Here is a 21234-nt window from a genome sequence, read left to right on the forward strand (position 1 = left end):
GTTTCAGACTATAATTCTTACGTGATGCTTCTGAGCTGGTGGATGCATCTTCCTCTACAGTATCCTCCTCATCCTCCTCCTCATTCTCCATGATCTCTGGCTCTTCCTCCTCTGGGTTAGGCTCCACCCATCGCCCGGGCATGAGGGCGGCCGAGTCGTAGGAGTTACACAGTGGTCCAACAATGTGTGTGATGAACGACTCCTGGAGTTTGGCCAGCTGGGGTGCTGCTCGATCCATGAAGGGACTGACAGGGAGACCCAGGCTGGACTCCTCGTCACCCTACGTAGAGTAAGAGTCATTCATGTAGAACTATTTGCTGAAAAAAGTCCAAGGCATATTTAACACCTTATATCTTTCCTATAGAAATGAGGTGAAAATGAAGAGGCAGCATAAATGAGAAGCCTTCATCACATCTTAGATTCTTTGATTTGCACTGCCTGAATGGCTCAACAAGCCAAACTAGACTTCAATTTGAATCAATTAAATGGTTTCCCATATTTTATTCATGACTGCAATATTTCCAGGAGCTTTCAGATTAATTTAAAATTATATATCAGTCTATTTCTTTATTATAGTTCTATGTGAGACTAGTGAAATTAAACATTGCAAAATCTGTGGAAGATAAAAATGCATCTAATACTCGAACTGAGGCAAGAATGGCCATGGAAATCATAACGGAATCATACACACAAAGAACACAAAGAAAAGCATAGCATGTGTTATGCCTATGGTTTCCCAACAAAAAACGAATAAATAATTGCTATAGCAAGGTTGTTTGGTTGCCTTGGTAACTGACCCCCAGGTGTCATCCCATTCATTGTGTCACACAATACCTCTGTTCCTGCAGGACAGCAAGGTTCGAGTGTGAGACGTGATGAGATTTATCATAAGACCGAATCTCAGCTGGATCAGTAATTTGATGGAATTTTCTGAGAATAACACTGACACCCATCAATAGAAAAATAAAGTGGAGGTAGAGCTTTGAGATTCTGTTGCCCCCATGGAAACACCCTAAACAGAAGAGTGTGTGTGAATACAGTGGCCAAAAATCTGAGCTATTAAAATGAAACAAGTTTGCTGTTGGTACATAACTTAAAATGTTAATAACTGCAAGTCCTTGTTATCCAGAGAATCATCCAGAAACAACACTGATTTAAGATGCAGAGATTCTCCTTCAAAGCTCATAATGAATTTGCAAAGGCATTTGAAGAATAACTAAGTAAGGTGGACGTTATTGGTCTATCTATGATGTCTCAAGCATTATATCAATTGTTTGAGAATAAATATATTTTATATTGTGGAGAGTCATTACCTCTAAATAAATTGGCTTTTTTGTGTGCGTTTGCATGCATTTCAGGGTACTGGATGCTGTCAGTTACACTCAGATGCAGCTACTCCACCTGAATGACAGTTGCCTAGGCTCCCCGCTTGCGTCACCACATCTAGCAACACAAACGCTCTTGCAACTAGAGACTGTTTCTCCTGCTGAGCCCCTGCAGTCTTTGCCTCTCTAGATGTCAGAAGTTTGTACCAAACAAGACTGTGCCACCTTGTTGAAGTAGCTGCTTATGTAAGAGCCTGCACATACTCTGCATAACCCAGAGGCAATTAGCTGAAACAACAGCCATTCAGTGCCAAGAGGATGTACAATAACTGAGTGTGGAATTAGGCTGAGGGCAGTGTACATAAAAGATGAGGCCACAATTACTGTATGCAAATCTGAATTCTACATACAACAGATTCATTGTTGGAGTACATGTGAATCATAATTATTATTATAGCAAAAAAAGAAGGCTACATCACAGAACAGACATATTTTGGACACACAAAGTTTGAACACATGTTTCAATTAAATTCTTAAATCCAATTTTATGAGTGAGTCCAAAAATGTCTTAACTGTTGCTTACAACAAAATTTTCATGTAGCAGATGTATGAACATGAGCCAGCTTCTGTCAGTTATTTAAGCCTCTACATGTTAATCTGTGATGTACATCAGTGTGATCTCTGCTGATCATCCAATTTCCACTGAGAACAGGCAAAATCTAGCAGGAAACACAACCACTCAGTCACCCCTAGGGTGAATTTAGAATCCCCACATAACTGAACATGTATGTTTGTAGAGGAAGGAAATAAAATTCTTAAAAAGCCCCGAGCTGAAGTTTGAACCAGGAACTTTCTTGCTGTGAGTCTATTAAATAATAATCAATTATATCTTTACCATAGAATAGAAACATCAACATGTCAGAAAGGTACTGATTAGCACATCAGAATTATTATTTTTTACATCAATCAGCCATTGCTGCCCATCTCCGCCACATGAAAGATAAACTGATCTTTGATTAACAAAAATCGAGGCGTACATTCCCATCAAACAAAGCTCACACACCTGTTCATAGAACTCGTTGACAATGCCCTCAGTCCACTGGAGATGTAGATCCTTGTGCTTCAGTGGCCCATTGATATCAGCCAGTTTAATGCACATCTGGCATACCAGCAACCTGTCATTCTCATTAGACCAGTCGATGCCTGTAGACGGATCATCGCCCACCTGGGGGATTAGCAGACATGTTAGTTTTCACATTGATCAATGTCAGTGGGTATAATGAGTAGATATGATTGCACTGATTGGCTATTTATTTACCAGATGTTCTTGCATGACAAAGACTCAAATTTGCAATCTGGAGTCTCAGCTGTATTATTTCTTTAGTTTTGCTAAATAAGATTTAGATCTGAAGAAGCTATGAAAGTGGTTAATGGGTCTTCAGAGTAAGATCCTTTTACTTCAGGGACAGCAGCACAGTGTGCAGTAAGAGGTATTGCTGTTTTTTGCTGTTAAGGTAGCAGCTTAGCACAATCTAACAGACCTGGACTTTTGAGAAGCACAATGGAGAAACACAAAACCAGGCAGTCCACAGGCAACATTTTGTCTTGACTTAAATGAGTTCTGAAAAGGCTGCAGAGTGCTTTGTGTTTATACTCAATCTACACTCATTGAAAGTCTGACCTAGCAAGTGTTCCTGGAAAACCACTTTGTCTCCATAGAGCTTATTTTCAGTATTAAAAAAACCAATGTATGAAGAAACTAGTTCTATAAAAAAAAAAAAAACACACTTAAAAGACCAAAAAAACAAAAAAAAACAAAAAAAAAAAAAACACCACAAACAAGTCTATCAGACAAACCAAACTATACCTATATTATTATTTTGTATTAGAATATGGATTTTGATAAGAAGTTAATGATTAAGTCAAAATAAAGGCAAATATTATAACACCTACAAACCTTCCAGCTATAAACATCATATGTATTTAATATTCATTGTAAAACAATAAGTTCCTAAGAATACCTTGGCATTGAACTCAGCAAGAAAGTCAAAGTGCTTCTTTAGGTCAGTGGCCAGTATGGCCTCGATAACCAGGAAACGGAAACGTTTGAACTCAACATGGTCCAGGTTGACAAGGAAGTTGTACTCTGGCTGTGACATAAAGAGGTTCCAAGCTGAGGCAGCGTGGTGGTTTTCCAGAACCGAGCGGTCATTGTAGAGCACTGCCTGCAAACACACAAACACTCTGAGCAGAGCAGTTCAGTTTTATTCAATCAGACAATCATCAAGAAGATGATTATCTATCTACATTGTCAGTTTACATCACATTTCCAATGCAGTTTAATACTATCCAGTATTCTTCATAATTAAAGTACCTGTGGGGCGCTGGTGGCCACGAGGAAAGCGTTTGTCCTCCCTGGATGATCGTAGTCGTGCATTGCAGCAGCCACGTAAAGGGCCATAAGTTCCAGAGCAGGTATAAGGCCAGACAGGCAGCCATAACCATCCTCTGACACAGTGTAAGTCTTAGAAACCAGGAAGCCCATATGACTGTGTGTTATTCCACTGTCAGAGTCTAGCCACAGGGGAGCAGACAGAGTGAGGAGGTTTAGAATCAGGGTGGCAGAATTTACACAACACACATACTCTACTTTTAAGTGCCTGTGCAAATAATGCACTCTAAACCACACACACACACACACACACACACACACACACACACACACACACTTGAATGTTCAAATCCACTTATATGTGGATCAAAGCGATGGCCCTGGTAAGGCATACAAATGAGGTTATGAAAATATTGGTGAGGGGGAACTCTAATCCGCCTGTGATTTCATGCTGTTCCAGACTTCAAATAGTGTGGTACGTAAATGCAAGTGCCAAAAGCAGGAGTGAGATAAGACAAACTGGGAGTAGGATAAGAACACACATTTGTTGCAGGTTGGATGATCTGACATTAATGAGAGGCTCACAGCGAGGCCACAGGCAAATGGAAAAATCAAAATAAAAAAGTTCAGTCCATACATAAAAAAATCTTTCAGGTCATCAATCACAAATAAAAAGTGAAAGTTGTATAACAAGTATTGTTGCTATGGCAGTTTAAACTGACTTTAACTACTCCTAACACAGTGTAAGGACTGATTGGGTCTTATACAGACCAGCAGTCCTGCAGGACCTGCAAATGCCTGGATGCAAGTGCCGATGAACACACCTGAGTCACTGGCAGAGCTGTGATCAGTGATGAGGCTGGGCAAACCAGGCACAGCCTGTGTGGTGAGGTACCAAACTGCATGAAGCACATCTGTGGCATGGACCCTGTTGTGATCTGGACGGAGAAGAAAACATTCTCAGAGCTTTATCCACTCCACCAGGGTGCAGTGTTGAGCTGATTAGGTTTCTTGTCACATCATGACAGCAGTATACTGTGCAGTCATATATGACTAACATTGCAAAGAATGTATGGTGTTACCATCTAGTGGCTGTTGTCACTATTACAGCTTTAAACCAAAGCAAAAAGAAAACACGTTAAGCTGGAAGATATCAAAACTTACATGGTATGTCTCTGTAACCATTCTCAAGGGCATGGAAGTAGTTCATGAATTCTTTTACAGGGATCTTAAAGGTCTCAAACAGGCCTGTGTCTTCAAAAAGCCTGTAAGATACCTGCAAAACAAAAGTTAAATGGTAAAGATCACAAGTGTTAAATATTGATTTGAAATCATGTTATTGATCAATAGCTACATTCACTTCAACAACAGGGGCTTTACTAAGTTAAAGTGAAGTATCTTAAAAAATACAAGTTGATCACAGGAAATCAATTCAATTAAAACTGGTACACGTTTCATTACTAACAACAAAAGATTTTTTTTTTTTGTTTGTTTTCTTTTGTTTATTACCTTAACACCGATTTCTGGAGACATGCAGCACCAGTCAAAATTTCTTATACACATACTTATTCTAATTTAATGGGTAGATGTGTCCAAATGTTTGAGAGATACTGCATTGGGACACTACTATTACTTTTTCTCATGTGTATCATGCTGAATCATTTGTTACTTGTCATTTTGAAAGCAAGAAGTCTTTATCCTACAGTCTTTATCCCTGTACCATCAGCTCTGTGCATCACTGGAGGAATATGAATTCACTGTGTTGAAGCCATTTATTCTGTCTGAACCCCAATTGAGGTGGCACAAATGCATCTTTTTCGTATCTGACCAAAGGATTTAGACCGAACAGTCTTCACTTTTCTTTTAATTTTCTTCATCAAATCACACCGTGCACCATTACAACATTGTAGGACACAGCCATTGTGGATCATAGAGTTCTGGTAAGTTTCACAGGTAATTTCAGCAGCATCTTCATGCAGTTAAGCTAATTGAAAGTTACAACTGTACTCAATAATGTTATAAGAAGAGCAGGTTTTCTAATGTTAAATCTAACTAATCACAATTTTGTGGAAGTTAGTTTCTACTTTGCAGCCTGTATCAAATATAAAATGTTGATTTATTTATTTATTTATTTTTTATTTTGATTATTTGTAAAAGAAAATACTTCACTTGTCAACCAAAGGATATTGCAGTTATTAAAAGATGCCTCTGTCTCATCCATCTATATTCTATATCTGCTTATTCCAATGAAAGGGCGTGGCGAGGCTGGAGCCTATCCCAGCAGCTACCCCATCCCAGCCTCTTTAAGAACACTTTGTTGGCATTACTTTCTGAACTAGAATATGTCTTTTAAAAAAAATCACAATGTTACAAAACAAAATGTTTCATGAGGTTTTTTTTTCCCCACATCCTAAATGAAAGAGTCACTAGTTGTGTTAATGCACTCTGAGCTCAGTCTTTCTCCTCACCTGACTGAGGATACGTCCACATTTCCCATTCGTCTTCTCCATCAAGTCAAAGATAGGGAAGTTCCAATTATTAAGCTGACTCGTCAAAGGCTCCAAATCTTTCATTACTAATGGCTCTGGTGCCAGAATTGGTTTGTCCTGTACAGATGGCAGATGATAGACATTTTACATGTTCTGGTGATGAACACAGCTGCTTTGTTCGCTGCCTTCAGCACAGTCTGCAAAGCTGATATTACTGAAGAAACAACTTGTGTGTGTGAGGCTTACCTCAGGAGGTATTAGTGGGTGGAGGATGACACTCTGGGAGGGGTTTTTCCTTTCCTCTCTGTCTTCCTCTGTGTGTGCTACATCACTGCTGTCACTGTGGTTGGCTTCGTGTGTGCTGTCATAGTCTGATGACACAACCGCTTGGTCCTCTGCTATTAAAGGGAAAGCAAAGCACTGTCAGACTGTTCTAATGTAAAATTCATTATGAATCTTATTAAACTTCTGAAAATCATCAGGTTTCTTATTAGTATCTCTGTTGTGCCCACTTCCACTTCTCCTGGCTTCTTTTTTCTCCTGGCAACTTTTTTTTTAATGAAATTTTCAAAATAAAGTTCTCAAAGATGAAGAATAGTGTATTATTTAATGCTGGAGAATTTCTGGTTTGCTGCCTCATCACATACTCAGAACAATATTTTAAAATGTGCATCTGATGAGAATGTTTATAGCGTGTAAAATTTTCACCAGAGAAATTTGTGCATTTCCATTTAAAGTACAAGATTTCTCCAATAACAGACAGGTTGGTAAAAACTGGTACCAGAAGGTGAAAAATATATTTATTTTTTAAATCAAATTAACAACACGAAAAAAAAACAAAAAACAAAAAAAAAACAAACAAAAAAAAAAAAAAAGAATTCACTAACTGTCATATTTGAGTGTTTTAAAAATGTCTTTGCATTTTCCCCGTTACATCAGTCAAAAGCTTTGGGCACTTGAAGCAGTCATTTGTTTGGATTCACCCCAGAGGCAGATTTTACTAGAAGGCGAATCACTCATTTTAATCACTTTGGGCCACAAGCTCTCAATAACCCCTATAAAATTTCCACTTACTTACAACTTACTGTTGGGATTATATTTTCATGTTTTGCTAGGTAATAGGTGTTTCTTAAAAGGGTTAAAATAAATAACTGTTGAACAAAAGATGATAATGGAGCTGTCTTATTCACACTCAAATAGCTCTGTCCAGTAATGTAAGGAGGCCCAAACCAGTTCAAATCAATGATATTTAAATAAATAAATAAAATAAAAAAAAATAAATAAAAAAAAAAATAATAATAATAATAATAAGTTGACTGAACACATCACTTACATGAATACTTGGTACTGTCTGTCACAGAAACTGCACATATTTACAGATCTAGATCTTATGCACCAAGATCACATTATCCTTAAGATAAAACTTCTGGAAAACTTTTTAAGAAGATAAAGTGATTTTGTTGAACTTTCCAGTGGAACCTGATCTTGCATTTCATGACCACTGAGCCTGGCTGCACGAGGAGTACTTAAAAGAATAAGCAACAAATAATTATTGGTCATGGTTTACAATGAGTGTTAGTATGTTTGCTGCTCCTGTTAGCACATTGCAAAGACACAACCTTTACACACACACACAGACACATTTTTCCCATGGAGATTGGAGGTAGTGTTCATGGCAGAAGAAAAGAAAATATACCTGATCGTGGTATCCGGTCACCCTTGTCTATAGAGCCCTCCCCATGGTTCAGTCTAATATACGGTCTCCCACAACTGTAGAAAGGAAAAGTTTAATGTTAGTCACATAAAAAGGATAATATCTATTTACTTAACTCTGCAGTACGACTGTGTGTGAGTGTGGGTCTTATGTTAGTGACATAAATGTAGTCCCATCGTAAAACTGTGGGGACTCACCTCCATTCTTCTAGGATGACAAGCCAGAGCCTACATTTATAAATCATGACATTTTATGGTGAAGAATGCCGTTTCAAGGTCCATGAACTGCTGTGAGATTTTTATCCAAACGTGTGTGAGAAGATCTACTGTACTAATAAATTCAATATTTTTAAAGGTGGTTTTAATTTGATTTAAAGAAGCATTATGACAAAGATTTTAGGTTTGACAAAGCAAATGTTAATTAATTTAGATGTAAAATCAACAGAAAAAAAAAACAGAGCAGGACAAAAACACAGATAATTCGATATGTGTTTAATAGAAAAACAAAAATGTGCAACACTTGCTTTCTGGAGCTGCACCAAAGAAGTGGGCACAATGCCATTCACCACATCTGTCTTTAATGACTAACTAGTCTGCAAAAGTTGTCAAGAAAAATACTTAATGGGTTCCTACTGTGCAGTTCAGCAGAGATTGTACAGATGCTACAAGAAAATACTCATTAATGAAAGTAATGGATGCCCACATTAACACAATGCAATGGGAATAAACAACACAACTTTGGTATAAATGACTCATTAACAAACAAACAAGCCCACCTCTTTGAGATTTATGACAGAGAAGTGTCAGCCACATAAACAACCCGCAGCGAGACACAATCGTAGAGACAGATGACAATCCTCACATTTGACCTGTGACTTGTTTATAAATCAAATAGCACATGTGATCTTTTTACAGGAGGGGAGAGTAACTGTGGAGAGCTTATCCATGCTTCTCCACTGTCAGGCTATTGGGGGGGGGGGTTCCAATTAAAATACCTCTCCCTAAATGTTGGAAAAACCTGCCTTCTCGGAGCAGGAAATGCCTGCCGTTAGCGCATAGTGTCACAGGGAGCACAAAGGCCCATAGTGTGTCTATCTCTTTCTGATAAAGTGTTTTTGGAACACTCTAGTGCCTTAACCACCCAGTATAATAGTCCTGGGGCCCTAACAAAGGGTGTTCTGTTGTATTTGCGTGGCTAGGTTGGACCAATGTGTCTAATGCCTAGCAGGTGTGGAATATAAAATAGTTTGATAGTTTGGCGGTTGAACAGTTAGAACATTATTGTCAGGGGGTCCGGGCAGGCAGCAGCTTTTGGCTTAAAAAGGGTTTAGTTTTAATGAAAGCTGAAGAGCTGGCAGACACGTTCAGCATTCTGCTAATACAGCAGAATAACCTCGACTACTGACATTGAGCCTCCAGCGCAGAATGTAAATAAGGAGGCCGGTCTGTCAGTCAGGTATCAAGTAACTCTGCCTTTAACACTGAAAAAAAAAAAACATAAAAACAAAAACAAAACAGTGTAGTTACAGTGGCTAGCACTGTAGTTACAGTAATTTAACTGTCCCAGTGAGATGAACACAGGCATTATAAAAACACAATATACATTCCATTATGTATATCCTTCAACCCCTGCATGTTAGAAATAACATTTATCTACTGTGTAAGAGTTATGCCTGATATTTTTGGGAAAGATGTGACTTTTCGGGAAAGTTCTGCATCCTACAGAGTTGGCAAAGTAGAAATATTGTAGTTTTAAGATTATATGCTTAGTTAAAAATAAGTCAACATTTTTGTCTAATACTTCCACTTTATGCAGATTTCTCTATTATCCAACAAAAACCACAGTCTGTATGTAACCTAAACCATGCTGTGAGGGTTAAAACACAATCATTAAAGAATTAATTTGTGCAGTTTTTTTCTACAGGTCGAAATATGAATTTATATAAAGATAAATATTTAGGAAAATGTATGCAAATGAATATGTTTAAATTAATTATTCAGTTAATACAGAAACTGAAGGCTAATATGTCTTTAAATTGCACAAATGCATTAAATTCCTTAACCTCAGATAAAAAAAATTTTAAAACATTTTTAAATACCAAAAACACATATTTAGTGTAATTTAATGTCAAGTAAGCCATTTGAAGAGGACAGCAGTAGTCACGTATAACTCTTCTAAGTTTGGTGTCTTGCTTGTAAAATAAAAATCTAGCTTTGCAACCTTTCCTTCCCAAATGTTTGGAGCCATGCAGCAAGCTCCAGCTGGCCTCTGCTTGCTCCTCTCTGCTGCATTTTACTCCCAGATTTTTAGGCTCAACCACTCGCAGCAGGTTGACAGATTACCTTTGGTTCAGAGCCCAAACGGACAGTGTCCAAGCCACGATAAATACAGCAGCCATAATTTTCTGCTTCCAGTAATCTACCTTCTCTGAAGCAAGATGACGTGAAAAAGATAACAGCACAGTGGCCGGGGCTGAGGGAAATGTAAGGAATCAATTGCTGCCTTTTTACAGGGCCTGTCCGATAACAGGCCGATAATGTGGCTTTGAAGTTGGTGTTGTTCCTGCATGGCGCTGTATGCCACCAAAGGCTGACATGATGGAAAAAGAAGTGAGGAGGAAAAGAGAAGTCTAATGTCCTAATTAAGATTGCTCAGATCTGATGAGGGAGCAGAGAGAAGAGAATTAAAGCCATGTGTTCATTTTCGTTCAAACTCCCCTCCATGTACCCTCTCCATTTCCTACAGTTTCTCTGAGGACGAATTACACATCAGGAGATATTGTAGCTGTTTTGTTTGATCTCTAAATAATTTATAGATTACTTACTTTTTGGCCAGACACTTTAACAAGAATGGAGCATAAACCACAGAAAGATTCCCTGTACGCCCCTGTTACTGTTTTGATAAAGTTTAGCTTGAGAAATTGTGTTTGAAGGCTGCTGAATACTTAGAGATCATCACAGGTTAGAAGGCACGAGCTATTTTTAATTGTTTTTTAAATTAAAAATAAAAGCTTAAGCCCCTCTCTTCTTTCATTGTAGGCACCTGGGTGAGAGTCAGGATAAAATATAACTGAAATGCTACATAGAGGAGACTTCAGTACCGGTACACTTAATCAAAAGGCCCTCAGTACACTTCAGGTTTCTTTGTATAACCTGCGCCAGAAGAAGCAGCTGTGATAGTGTATCTAAAAGTGTGTGTGTTAATTGTGGGGTTATGGTGGCTGGGGAGAGACCCAGGTGTTTGTTTACATTCACACCACCATAAGTGGTGGTAGCTGGAGCCCACTACCAGGCTGGGTGACTATAAGACCAGGCATCAGGGCTTTGTGTACAGAGGCTGCTCAGTGTGCTTACATTTACAGAACTTGCTCAAGTATCAAGCTGTCATTGTGCAAACAAACCCAAACAAGCTACTGACAGACAAAGCCCACACAGTTCCTTGGAGAACTCAAGATACAAAGCAAAACAGAGCACAGAATGTGGTGCAGTAAATAAAATTATTTAACACTGAAAGCTGAAGACATTTGCAATGTTATGTTAGCATTACAGCATGGATAAACTGTATTGTATGCTGTAATACAGTTTTATTTGGCAATAAAAACAAATAATTATGTTTGGCTTGATGAAAAACAAAAAAAAAAAGAACATGCAACATCTGCTTTTTTTACATCTCACTCCAGAACTATAAACATTATTCTGATGCTGTACCAGCCATTATTCTTCTGAATGGATACTTGAGCTCAGTTACCCGACTATTCTCCAGCTGCAGATATTTATCCAGATAGCTTTTAAGTTGAAGTCAGTCAGGGCAGGGAACAAAAATAAAACAGTCTAGAAAAAAGTCCCTTCTGGGCCTCACTTTTTACACAGAGGAAACACTGGTCACAAAGTTGGAAGCGAATTATTAACTAAAAATATGTGAAGAAATTGCCAATAAGTGGAGACAAAGAAGCCAAACCATGAAAGACAACCCCGGAGCAAAGGAAAACAAAAGTGACAGGACAGATGTGTCAACTACTCAAACTGTAGAGTTTTTCTCAAAGTGACTCAGAGTTCCAAGAAGAGTCAGTTTATGTTTCATTATTTTGACAAACGCAGAGATGAATACATTGTGCAGGTGTTAAAGTTGCTATTGCTCAAATGACACATGATGCAACTTGATATTTAAGAAAAAGAAGGTGCACTAGTTTGGTAAAATTATGTGAAAATATTATTGAATCTAATATTAAAAAAAGCTACTACAGGCTTTCACTTTCTCCCTTTTCTTCAGCTTAATACATGGCTTTACATGCCTGTGAAAGGTACCACTTTAATATAGAACAGTGTGGACAACTAAGTCTGCATACTGGAAATATATTAACCATGATCACACTGCTTCTAAATATAATGCTATATAATTCTCTATCAATCTCTATCGAGCAGTGCCATAAGTAAAAATAGAAACTGAATGTAATGAAGAAACATGTTAAACAAGGAGGAGGATAGTGCTGCAAGGCTTCATGGGATTTTTCATTTATCTAAATTTCATTGCAGAAACAGTTAATGTTATTTACAAATATATTAATATTAATACAGTTTTGAAGGCAGTGTGAGATCTAAATCTTTAAGTTAGACATTTTGACTGTAAATTTATTACAATGTGATATATTAAAAATATTATAATGTGGTTTTCTGCTTCTGGGTATCTATTAGAGGAAAGGAGACAAGTATCACATTTTGTTCAACAGGATTGTTCCAGGGTTTATTCCATAAATTGAAGCAAAAATGTCTCAGAAACTATATGTAACAAATATGTCATGTCGGGTTCTTATGGATTAAAAGATGTGGTTTAGTTTGTCGCTGGAATGAATATGTTTGCCTTTGGGGTCATTACAGGAGGTTCTATTGGACTCCAGCATGTTTCTTTAAAATATGATGTGAATTATACAGCTGGAGAAAATCAGATCATAGACAGAAAACCTTTGTTGTCTGTAGATAAAAAAAAAGGTGTGATTCCATTAAAAAAAGAAAGATCAATATCCACTTTGTACAAACAACAAGTTCACCATCCAAGGTGACAAAGTCTTCTTCAGCCTCAAAATATGTGTCCACTGTCACCGCAAGTACCTCAGGAAGCGGTAGGCAGGTGAATCATAACTACTATAATGTATGCAAACTACTCAAATGTAGCCATATTTTTTCATGAACACCTATCTGTTGCCTGTATTAGATAGAGCATGAGATAAGGTGCTGCAGTGATGTAGAATATGAGACATGAAAGCCTGCAAATCGTTTTCATAGACCCCGAAAATAACTTCACAAACCTTTTAATAAGTGTAACATGGACTTTTAAAATCTGAAATATCACGATTCTCAGATGAAGCTTACAACCTCAACAAAAACTGAAGACTTGTCCGATGTGAGCCAAGGTTTTTGGGAGAATAACATATTTTTCCAATCATCATGGCTTAAATAATTACTTTGCAGAGCTTTGTGCTTTTATAAGCACAATTTAGAATTACAGTATAGCTATAATCAGTTATTCACTTCGTGAAATAAACGTTCCCACAACAAAAATGTTGAACAATACACAACTATACACTGGAAGGCTTCTTTTACAGGAAAAAACATAGATGAATTCACTTGAAACAAGCGTTATTTTAAGACACCATCACAGAATTATATCTATCAAACTATATTTCGTAAAGTAAGATTGTATCCCGCTTTATTTATCCTCTCATTGTACACCCGACTGAACATTGGTGCCCTGAGGATGTTATCTGCCTGCAATTTCCAAATCATATAAAAAAAATAAAGCATGGAAACAGTAGTGTTTTTTAAATACAATTACGCTCCCAACATTAGTTTCTAAATTAATCTGAGGAGGGAAATAGGCCATGCAGTTTCAGAGTCATGCCTCATTTTCCATCTACAGTGCCAAGTTTTAACAATTGTTACCAAGTTTCAGGGAGTTTGCAAAAGCAGTAAATTAGTTTTTATCTCAACCTTTGCTGACTGGTCCAGTAAAGTGCGTAAGCAAGCTGATTTAAATCTCTTCAAGTTACATTGTTTTTATTTTGGATATTAAACTTGAAGACTTGAAGATTTTCCTTGAATACAGAAAGAAAAAAGAAGCATCACTCCATGTGTGTAAACTGTTATGGATGATTACAAATGAATTATACAAAGGTTACCATCAGTTGGAACTGTGTTGTTTTAATTCCTGCAGGTGTTTCTCTGTGTGTCTTTAAGTCCGACATCAGACGTGGCTTTCTGAAGCTGTTCGACACATGAATAATTGAGCTGCAGATTCAGATTAGAGATCAGACAAAAGTTCTCATGCAACATCTGAAAATGATATACAGAAACCTACACAGCTTAAAAAATGTCCCCCTAACTTGGCACAACACAGACATTAGATACGCTACTTTTCAGCACAGAGACACCCAGAAGTGTCTGTATTTGAAGATGAGCACTGGCCTCCACAGACAGACTTTCAGATCTGTGACACAACCTCAGCAGGGGAGAAGCTGAATAAGGTGCTGTAGATGAAACACGAAGAGACTCTCCTCTTGAGATGTTATCAATATTTAAAAAACAAGAGAGCTTGCAATGCTTTGTGTGGTTCATAAAAATATTGCATGCATGATCGCACATTTTCTAGCACACGCAAACATTCACAACAAAAAATTTTCAAAGTGAAACTGTATTTTCTGCACCTCTTAAATTCATAATAAACACTCCTATGCTGTTCGAAGACAATCCAAACATAATGTCACGGTAATCACAAACTAATTATAAAGAGTGTAGTTTGTGCTCTGATCATAGTAAAATTGTGCTTTCAGACTTCTCTCAGTAATCAAAATAGCTCTAATAAATAAAGTCCCTGTCAGCCGTGTATGCAAGAAAGCATCTGTTTGGCTCAGGGGTGAAAAAAAGGGACAAACATTCAGCTTGCCCTGTCTGTCCAGAAATACTTTAGAAAACTCATTCAATCCCCAACTTTCTCTAGCCTACAATGTCATTCTCCGAAAGCACATGAAAACCTCTGTAACACCTACACAAGCACAATATTTGTGCATTATATCTCTTGCATTCAGATCTACCTCTGAACTGTGATACTTCTGTGCAGCCTGAGTACTCTGCTTTCTTCAGCATTAATGTGCTCACGGTTGATGTGCGTCTTAGTTATTCAGGTTAATGCATTTGCCTGTGGGATATATTTCCATTCTGGCTCCCAATGCACTCACATCGTTTTCCAAACTGCTGTTCCATTTTTGTTCACTCACACTGATTTCTTTGGTTTAACTGCAGCCACACTGCTGGGAAGACCTACTAACCTTCAAAGCCATGTGTCATTTTGTGGTACATATTGTCAGAATACTTAAAGTGTATTTTATGTTTATAGTTAAATGACATCACGTAGAACATAATTAGGAGTCGGGAGGGAGGTGGACACTTATATAAACATTGCTTTTGACTTATTTCTTTAAAAATACTCTTTTTCTGGGACAGAATGGGTGATATACTGTAAATATTCAAAATAAGAACATTGTGCTGTGTTCTCATCATTAATAGGAGATCAAAATTATGTATAAAGGTGGAATTATACCCGGTGCTGCGTCGCGGCCTCTGCTGCTATTCGCAGTCATTTTAGTCAATGGTTTGTTTTATACCGGGTGGGCTGCAGCCATTTTTGGAAGCGTCTCAGAAGCGCGTTGTTAAGAGGCTGCCATTCAAGACAGAAACCCTCTGCTCTATAATCAACACCTTTAAATTCAGCTGAAGCTTGTAGCTAACTACATGGTAAAGAATCAGACATTGGGACAAAATATTCATATGATAGAGATTGAGATGTTGGCTGCAATGACCAGAAAAAAATATAGAGGAAAAAATGTAATAAATAGATAAATAGTTAATGATCTCATGGTTCACCTCTATTGGCCCTTCACAGACTCAAACCTGGGTTCTCCAGACCCAAGATCACCTCTGCAACTACTAGGCTTCCACTCCCCCCTAATGCATCTAAACTAAAAAATATGCTTTATGGGCAATCACACTGATGCTCAGTTTAACTACCACTGAAATTGAAGAAAGCAGTCAACTCAAATGTCCTCAGCATGATACTTGCACTCAGCTGGGTGCGTTGAACATCAAAGCTGGTTGCTGAATAGATAAATCAGCTTAACGGGACATTGACTATGCTTAAAATCTGGTCTAAGTCAGGAAACGGACTAATTTAACTGAACAGCAACACATAGGAATCAAATAATCAACCAACATTCTCCAGAGTTTATTTGACAAAATCAGATTGAGGTGTAATTTGCTAATGAAACTTTATCCAAAAAAAAAAAAAAAAAAATAGAACATGTGACCAAATAATTTTTTAACTTAAGATGAATGTACCATCTTTCTGAAGCAGTGAGAGAAAACATCATCATTGCAGGCACAATGCTGCTATTATGATCTTTATGATGAGTGTGTGTGGATTTCCAACTAGAGCAGAAGAGAAGAATAAAGATGTTTCAGCTGTTTACCTGCAGGTAAGTGTTTCATGGTAGGGTTTGATGCTGGCGCTGCGGTCTCTTCGGACAGGCCCCGGCTCAATGGTAGGCAGTCCTGTGGCAGAGGTGGTGGTGGTCCATGTGGAAGAAATCCTCCTTAGAAGACCAGGGTGGAGGCTCCGCCTCAGACGCTGCACACAGAAAAACACACATATAATGAGCATATATACACTTCAGCTTTATGAGTGAGTAAAAGTAATTCCACCTGTAAAATAAATTTAATTTATTTTGTTTCCAGTCAAATCTATCAACTTGATGAGATTAGTTCATCCAGCATTTAGCCAAGACAAAACAAATGAGGCAGGTGATAAGCGACAGCATACTTCATGAGTTGAATTATTATTTATTTTTTTACTTTTTTACTGGATCTAAAGAGAATCAGAACTGTTACCTTTGAGGAATGAAAATATTTGCAGGCAGCTGTGCCAATAATGCTCCTCATGGTGCATTATTAGTGTCGGTATTGCATTGCAAAAAGATTCATTACATCACATGGATAGGGCCTCTTTGCTTCTCATTCTCTCTGAGTCTCTTTTCTGATTCACTCTGTCGCTGTTTTCATCTGTCTTTTCTCTGCTCTTTTCATGGATTCTCAGTGGTTTGTGCCCTTGTGATGCCTCCATCTGTTTGGTGCCATACAGCAGTTTGGCAGAGCATTGCTGAACATGGCTGACTCTCTTTCTCTCAGTTCTCTGCACGGTGACCTAGTAAAGATCGCCTCAGGAACTTGAAAGAGCCCATTCACAATATGGCACCACATACTGAGAGCTAACACAGACATCCTCACAGATGGCTTATGTCATTTTAAGCTTCATCTACTGACTTATGTTCACATTGGAGGCTTTTTCTTACATATGCACATAAGTACACATGTACCAAAATAACACATTTTGGGATTGCCCAAATGCTAGAATTTAGATATACAGAGTTTTCTGTATCAATTTTGAAGTGGGATGATGTGCTTTGATATTTATTTATTTTTATTTTTACTATTATTTTATATGGTGCAGGGAGGGGGGGGGGGTCCAAGGTTACCACTTTATAAAGAAAACCCTGCAGATACCAATTTTAAAAGCAAAAACACACATGGCACACAGATCACCATCAGCAACAGGACAGTAAAACCAGGCTATCCTCACAAATAAAAGATGAGCGAGAAAAAAAGCTGCTGCCCACTGCTGCTGAACTCTAAACAGCCTCATCTCTATTACTGTTTAAGAACAGAATAGTGAGATAAGTGTAATCTTAAACATCACACAAGTATTTCTATGCATTATTCTTATTTATTATTATCTTTATAAAATACTGTGTGCTTTACATGCGGTTGCTATTTTGCAGAAATGGCTGACGGTGGATAAAAAGCATCACTATGCACCACAATTGGGCATCAAACTAGCCAGCAGGCAAACAAGCTTTCTTTCTTTCTTCACTGCCTTCTCTCCTCGAGTTATTTTCCTTCCTGGCAGTAAGAGCTGAGCACTAATGGAGAGGAAAGTCTTAATAACCGCAGCTTCACTGTTCACTTCAGGTACAGCTTTTCTTTCCCACTTTTAAAAATTTTGGAAGACGTAAAGTGGCACCTGTAAGGCAAGTGATTTGCTAGATGACATTGTAAAAACCGTCTACACACCAGCTTCTAAGAACCCCAGAGTGTTTGCATATTCTGCAAAAAAATAAAAGGAACTGGATGCATCACTTTGATGGGGGTCCAGTTTTATTGGTGCACTCATCCTTCTTTGTAACTTTTAAAAAATGCACCCTGCTTCACATTGCCTCTTCTCTACAACTCCCCTCACATCCACACATTCACACACACTGTCTGCCTCTGCACATCTGTCATGTTGACACAGCTGCGGCTATGAAAGGGAGAACAGTGCTCCGAGCAGTAGACATGGTCTATTTTTCTTCACTCAACTCTATGGAAATACAGTCTTTCATTTGATGCTAAAAAGCTCAGAGAGCAGGAAGCTCTCATTAGCTGGAACATGGGCTAAAAGATTAACATGTGTTGGAAGTGTTGCATGTTGTGTAAATCATTTGGTCTTAATAAGGTGTACTATACTCCCATGTAGGGATTATTTCATCTGTTTCCAAAAAAAAGAAAAAAGAAAAAAAAAGAAAAAAAAGTGTCTGGCTCTTGATTGCTTTAGAGTAGTAGCAGCTTTGACTTCTCAGCAGCACAGAATACTTTCCCACTAAAGTTCAAATCACAATATTTCATTTTCTTACCTTATGTATGGACGTCTTCTCTCCTTTCTCAGGTCCCTCCTCTGAGTCAGAGCAGGTGTAGGCATCGCTGGGGTTCAGTAAGGAGGTGGGCCGTGGTCGGTGCAGCGGTTGGAAGGTAAGCTGGGTGGTTAGTAGGTTGCTGACGGCCCGCAGCGACGTGCAGGTGTTGGGTGGCAGAGAGGGGTCAGCCAGCAGGTCTGTGATCAGTCCGTGGGCCTCTCCCATTACTGCTATGTCCACCATGACACTTGTGCCCGATGACTATGTGTTGACATGGAGACAGAGCAGTGAAAAATAAACATTGCTGATGCTAAAGGACAAGTCTGATAGCAGTTGTGTGATGCCGCTTGGTGGCAGGCGGACATATTAATTATGTCAGCAGATACCTGTGAGGACATAATGAAGTTAACTTTGACACCGGCATCACTTTTGCTGTTAATCCTCCAGAATTGGCTGTCAAACTATGCTAAAGTTGTACTAAAGTGGTGGAACATAGAATCCCTGACTCACAGCTACTCACACATAAAATATGTTGTAAAAATCTATTACTTGACTTTGTATTTATTTATCCCCAAATTGTCAGATTTTTTTTTTTTTTTTACTGTTTTAAAAAAAAAATATGAATACTGATGTGGCTCCATCTGTGCTATGCACGAGAAAACAACTTATAACTAAACAATCCTGCCACAACAACTTTGTTTTTGACAGTACTGCCAGTCCGTGTCACCCCTAAGCTGCAAAAACCACATCTAATTTAGATTTAGGTATAATTAACTCCATGCTATCTCTCTACAACACATTCAACTTGATGCATGACTACACAGTACTTTAAGCTGCACAACAAATAAGCTTCAGCACTAAAGAGGAACTTAACAGCTGCTCAGAAACTTTTTACTTTTGCAGAGGTGTACTTCAGGATGTGTGGGTGGATAGGGATGTTGTTGTTAGTTGTATTGAAGTACAAGGTAATATCTAACACTAGTGACAATGTCTAATAAATTTCAGGGCTCTAATAAACCAAAATGAACTATAGAACCAGTTTTGACAAGAGGCCCCATGTTGAGTTTTATCACCTTGCAAGGGAACTTGAACACACCATAAATATTTCTAAGTGCTGGTCAGGTTGTGGAATTTATGCCTGCATAATAACATATCACTAGCCAGTGCAGAAGGGTCTGTAGTAGGTGCATTATGTGCATTACTTTTATTCATAAATATTGCTGATTTTGAATGTGCAGCACTTTGGAGAAATGTTTTTGTTTCAAAAATGTGCTTTATAAATACATTGGATTGGATTACACATAAAGAAAATTAACATAGCAGCATATGTCATGTGTATACCTTGATTTTATATGTGTGCTATCATGCTATCATGCTATTATACGGAGCTGGTTTCTACTTTCTCTCAATTATTTGTTAGTCTTATCCTTTTTTTAAGTGTGTCGCTTGTTTTGGAGACATAAAGATGACAAAGGTGACTAAACAGAAGAGGTTGTGCGTGGTTAGTTTACTGTCTGTCATCACTGATATCTCCCTTCTCATGCTGTCATTTGCAATGCTGAAAAGCCAATCAGAGTAAGCTCTCTTACAGAAAAATGTGATGCATTTTTATGGCTTTTCACAGAAGAGAATGCCTTTCACTCCATTCTAGTTTAGCAGCATTCAATCTTTCATCAGCCAGTAATAATCTACTGCTGTTCATTACTCCATTACTATAACACAGAATGTGGATAATGTTAGCACATACCAATGCAATACACACAGAAAGCAAATACAATCCTATAAAAAGCTAAACAATAGATGAATTTGGGCATTACACTGTTGTACTTAGATTTTGCAGTGTCTGTAAAGTGTTTTATAGCTGCAATATTACATTAAACTCTACAGGCACATATTATACACACGCACTTACATAAACACTCAAGTCAAAGACTTTGTTTTTTTTACCCTATATGGCTCCTTTTAGACCACTGAAGCAACATCATGAAGAGGAGCAAAGTGGTAATTCATAGTCGATGCTGACATACTAGTAGCCTGTTAAACATCTGAACAATACTCAACAGAAACATGTTTAGCACAGCTGTGTGTTACTTGATGCTTAATGAATAGACTCATTAGTAATGTCTCAACTGGAATCTGACCTTTGACTTCCACACTCCCAATGGCCAGCAGCCATCGTCTGTTTCTGACAGTCTGCCACACTGCTTTGAAGGCTTCAGCGTCATGTGAGCTGGCCTTGTTTTTACAGGGTAAAGTGAAAAGTTCAACCCCCAACTCTTAATTGCTGAGCCTTCAGCAGTTCAACAACCACAGCTAAGCACAGGTCAGTCTTGGCTGCTGGCTAATTTAGCTGATAAGCCCACAAGTTCCCTTTTTCCCTTCTAAGAATGTTATCAGATTTTTCTCTCCAAATGTCCCATTTACTCTGACACCAGTGCCAGGCACTCAGAATTATTCTGTTTTCACTGGCTACGTAACAAGTGGTTGATCTGAACAACAAAGGTATGTGAACACCTTTCATTCGTCTCCATTTGTGGGAACGG

At 38.1% G+C, this 21234-nt stretch overlaps 1 protein-coding gene across 1 annotated transcript in view; it reads right to left on the bottom strand.

Moving 5' to 3' along the window:
- pde3a (phosphodiesterase 3A, cGMP-inhibited) overlaps positions 1 to 21234 on the bottom strand; it is an 85850-nt gene that overhangs the window by 4710 nt on the left and 59906 nt on the right. The window contains exons 3-13 of the mRNA XM_041997535.1: positions 18692 to 18952; positions 16436 to 16593; positions 7903 to 7976; positions 6453 to 6604; positions 6186 to 6323; positions 4882 to 4993; positions 4542 to 4655; positions 3700 to 3899; positions 3347 to 3550; positions 2389 to 2550; positions 22 to 280 (exon numbers count right to left, since the gene is read on the bottom strand). Coding sequence (XP_041853469.1) covers positions 22 to 280; positions 2389 to 2550; positions 3347 to 3550; positions 3700 to 3899; positions 4542 to 4655; positions 4882 to 4993; positions 6186 to 6323; positions 6453 to 6604; positions 7903 to 7976; positions 16436 to 16593; positions 18692 to 18952 — 1834 coding nt within the window. The remainder of the gene's footprint in view (positions 1 to 21; positions 281 to 2388; positions 2551 to 3346; positions 3551 to 3699; positions 3900 to 4541; positions 4656 to 4881; positions 4994 to 6185; positions 6324 to 6452; positions 6605 to 7902; positions 7977 to 16435; positions 16594 to 18691; positions 18953 to 21234) is intronic.

Source organism: Melanotaenia boesemani, chromosome 10 (genome assembly GCF_017639745.1).
Source record: "Melanotaenia boesemani isolate fMelBoe1 chromosome 10, fMelBoe1.pri, whole genome shotgun sequence".
NCBI lineage: Eukaryota > Metazoa > Chordata > Actinopteri > Atheriniformes > Melanotaeniidae > Melanotaenia > Melanotaenia boesemani.